The sequence below is a fragment of the Lactuca virosa genome, chromosome 3, assembly GCF_052849685.1.
Source record: "Lactuca virosa cultivar CGN04683 chromosome 3, Lactuca_virosa_CGN04683_v6, whole genome shotgun sequence".
Taxonomy (NCBI): Eukaryota; Viridiplantae; Streptophyta; class Magnoliopsida; order Asterales; family Asteraceae; genus Lactuca; species Lactuca virosa.
In genome coordinates, this window is record NC_136428.1 from 126,584,208 (window position 1) to 126,587,715 (window position 3,508).

The window sequence follows — 3,508 nt, forward strand, 5'->3', positions numbered from 1 at the left end:
CCAAGATACATATACTTCAAATCGCCTCTTTCAGTTCAAGACAACATTCCCTGTACACTGTAGAACAAAAATCCATAAAATTGGATAATCATGGCAATTGATAACATTAACAATAATAAATATTACTAGATTTCCATATGAAGGATACTGATTGTTTTAAATCCGAGTACCTGATTCTTAACATCATTGGTGACTGCACTATATCCTCTCCAGTTGAAATCATATGGGTAAACGTTCGTCGGAAGGATCGGAGACTCGCTAGCGTCGGCATGGAACCTGAGATTAGATCTAGATCTCAATCCGATATGCTTTCGTAATTCAGATGCATTCATGTCGGAAAATCGAATGATGTCGTGTACAAGCTGACAGATCAAACTTTTGGTGATTCTTTGATCGGCGGAGGTTAGTTTTGAAGTCATGCTCCTCCGTGTTCAAACGACTGGTCTCCGTCTTCAACCACCTCACCGATGAAGACGTCAGCTCCAACGACTACGAGGCGATTAGACGACAGCAGTAGAGATTAGAGAGAGAGATAGAGAGAGAGGAGAGAGAGAGGGGTCTGAATTATTTATTTACTAAAATGACCCTGATTCATAATAATTAAGATGCACCGGTCTATTTTTTTGCAAACTATTTACAAAAACGCCACCAAGCATCCTAGCCTTTTATTATTTTGATCTAACGGCTCACAATTGGTTCTCGGGTTCTCGGGAAACTTTGAGCTCTCAAAAGATCCTTTCTCTCTCTCTCTCTCTATATATATATATATATATATATATATATATATATATATATATATATATATATATATATATATATATATCACTAAACATGTTTATGTTCATAATCGAACATGTGTGTTCAATACCGAACTTGTATGAACATGATTAATTTGTGAGCTTTTGTAACAATGTTCATCTATGAACATATGCATGTTGAATAAGTTTTAATGATTATAATTACTCTCGGTATTAATTTTCATTTATGAACATAGAAAAATTTCATACATTTGATATTCATGTTTTGTCATAATATTCATAAATTTTCGATCATGAACATGTATAACTTGACTAATTTTGGATTTTGAATAAATGTTTAGTTATGAACCTTTATCTCGCTCCAAGTTATGTGCATATACGAATGTTCGGATATGAACAAATACAGATGCTCTGAAAAGAACATAAACTTATATTTTAATGATCTCTTACTATTTTGGATAATAATTAAATATAATTAATAAATCTTAGTTTTTGTAGGATTAAATATATTTTGTTATTTCTTTTTTAATTGAATAATATTTTCCATTTACCATCATATTCTTAATGAATATAAATTCATCAAACGGTGAATAATTTGGTTCTATGGTTTTACGACTTATTTTGGTTCTATATATATATATATATATATATATATATATATATATATATATATATATATATATATATATATATATATATATATATATATATATATATATCAAGGTTGTAAAAGTCGGTAGGTGGTAGTCGGACGGTCGACTGGGGTTAAAGGACTAATCGGTCTAGGCGGGGATTAATCATTGCCTAGGCGGAGACCTTTAATAATAATAGAATTTATTTTTAAAAATGGAATATTAAATATATCCTAACAAAATAAGTAATTTCCATAAAATTTAGCATATTGAGTCCTCTAATTACTTAAATCATCATATATATAATATCTTTTAGACTAATTGAGGATCTTTTTAACAAATTTAGTCATCAATCATCATCATTCAGTCACCCAATATCATAAGTTTGACTAATCGGATTTTTTTTTTTTTTTTTTGAAAATTTTTGAGTGTCTAACTTTTTTTTTTGAAAAGTTTGACTCCGCCTAACTTGAACAACTAGCATTAATCGTTGATAGTAAGAGGCTTACGGCCTAGTGCATAGGAACATGTTAAGTCGATTTTTAGAACACTGATTAGCTACCAATCTCAACCTTGTTCTTTGGAATTATTAGCGATAAGAACAAGTGATATTCAAATATTATGATGTATAGTTTTAGATAACATAATCCGTGTATTTTAGTTTGTATTTGTTATTCATTATACTATATATACATCATATATACGTGATTACCTATTTGTGGGTAATCCTTATATGGTATCAGCTTAGGGTTACGATTCCTTCTCTTCACCCCCAATCATGACAGGCGGCTCCTCTTCTGATGCTACTCTCTCTCTCTCTCTCTCTCTCTCTCTCAACACAATACTTCACATGATCACTGTGAAACTTTCCCCCTCAAATTACCTGATATGGCGCAATCAACTCATCCCCCTTCTTGCCTACCAAAAACTCTCAGATCACATCCTTGGCACCCATCCTGTTCCTGCCAAGACAATCGTCTCCATTGATGCCGCCACTCCTCCGGTTCCTAATCCAGCCTATGCCAAATGGGTTGAAGATGATCAGCGTGCGTTCCTAATCATTCACTCATCCTTGACTGAAACAGCCATGGCGGAAACTATTTGACTCGCCACTGCCTCTGAAGTATGGCAGAGACTTGAGCGTTCCTATCGTCATGACTCTCATGAACGTATGCAAACCCTAAGAGACTCCTTTCGATGCCTAAAAAGGGTAACTCTTCTATCTCTGAATACATCTCTAAGTTTCGATCATTTTGTGACCAATTATCAGCAATTGGTCACCCTGTGGATGAACTTGACAAATCCCACTGGTTTCTTATTGGTCTTGGCTCCTCCTTTGAGAACTTTTCTGTCACTTATCGTGCAATTAAGCCTGCTCCAACGTTCCTTGATCTTGTCTCTCAAGCAGAATCTCATGAACTGTTCTTAGCCTCACTTCAAGAATCAGCACCTGTTGCTTCCTTTACAGCTCAACAACAACGATCTTCTCAATCATCTCGTGGTGGCTCTACTTATAGAGGTAGAGGTCGTGGCTCCAGTTCTGGTGGTAGGGGACGCGGTAGAAGACCACCACATTGTCAACTGTGCCAGACAAATGGTCACTATGCAAGTTCCTGCCCTGACCTTGCATCCTTTGCTCGTAAATATAATGCCCCCGATGAAACTCTTGCTCAAGCTTTCCATGCTCAATGCCACATCACCAATCACTCTCCTGATTGGTATGTTGACTCAGGGGCTACATCGCACATGACACCATCTACCACCCACTTGGACTCGTCTTCTCCTTATACCGGTCATGAACAAGTGATTTTTGGAAATGGTAAAGTCTCTCCTATTTCTCACATTGGTACTGCCACTTTACCTTCCAATCTTGTGTTATCTGATGTTCTTGTGGTTCCCAATTTAACCAAGAATCTATTATCAATCAGCAAACTAACCTAAGACTCACCGGTTGATGTGTTATTCTCTAATCCCTTTTTTAATATTCAGAATCGCAAAACAAAGGCAATACTAGCAAAAGGTAGATGTGACAACGGGCTTTATGTCCTCAAACATGGTCATCAAGTTTTCCTTGCAGCTTCAACTTCTTCCAAACTTCGTGCATCTCTAGAACTATGA

General features: G+C 35.7%; 1 protein-coding gene across 1 annotated transcript; it reads left to right on the top strand.

Moving 5' to 3' along the window:
* Positions 1 to 2,587: 2,587 nt before the first annotated feature.
* LOC145164025 (uncharacterized) lies at positions 2,588 to 3,508 on the top strand. The gene is made up of 2 exons (XM_079082755.1): positions 2,588 to 3,283; positions 3,380 to 3,508. The coding sequence occupies exons 1-2, from the start codon at positions 2,588 to 2,590 to the stop codon at positions 3,506 to 3,508; spliced, it is 825 nt and encodes a 274-aa protein (XP_078938881.1).

Coding starts and splice junctions, on each gene's coding strand:
- LOC145164025 (XM_079082755.1), top strand. CDS start 2,588: ATGCCTAAAAAGGGTAACTCTTCTATCTCTGAATACATCTCTAAGTTT. Junction 3,284..3,379: donor TGTTATCTGATGTTCTTGTG/GTTCCCAATTTA, acceptor TTTAATATTCAG/AATCGCAAAACAAAGGCAAT.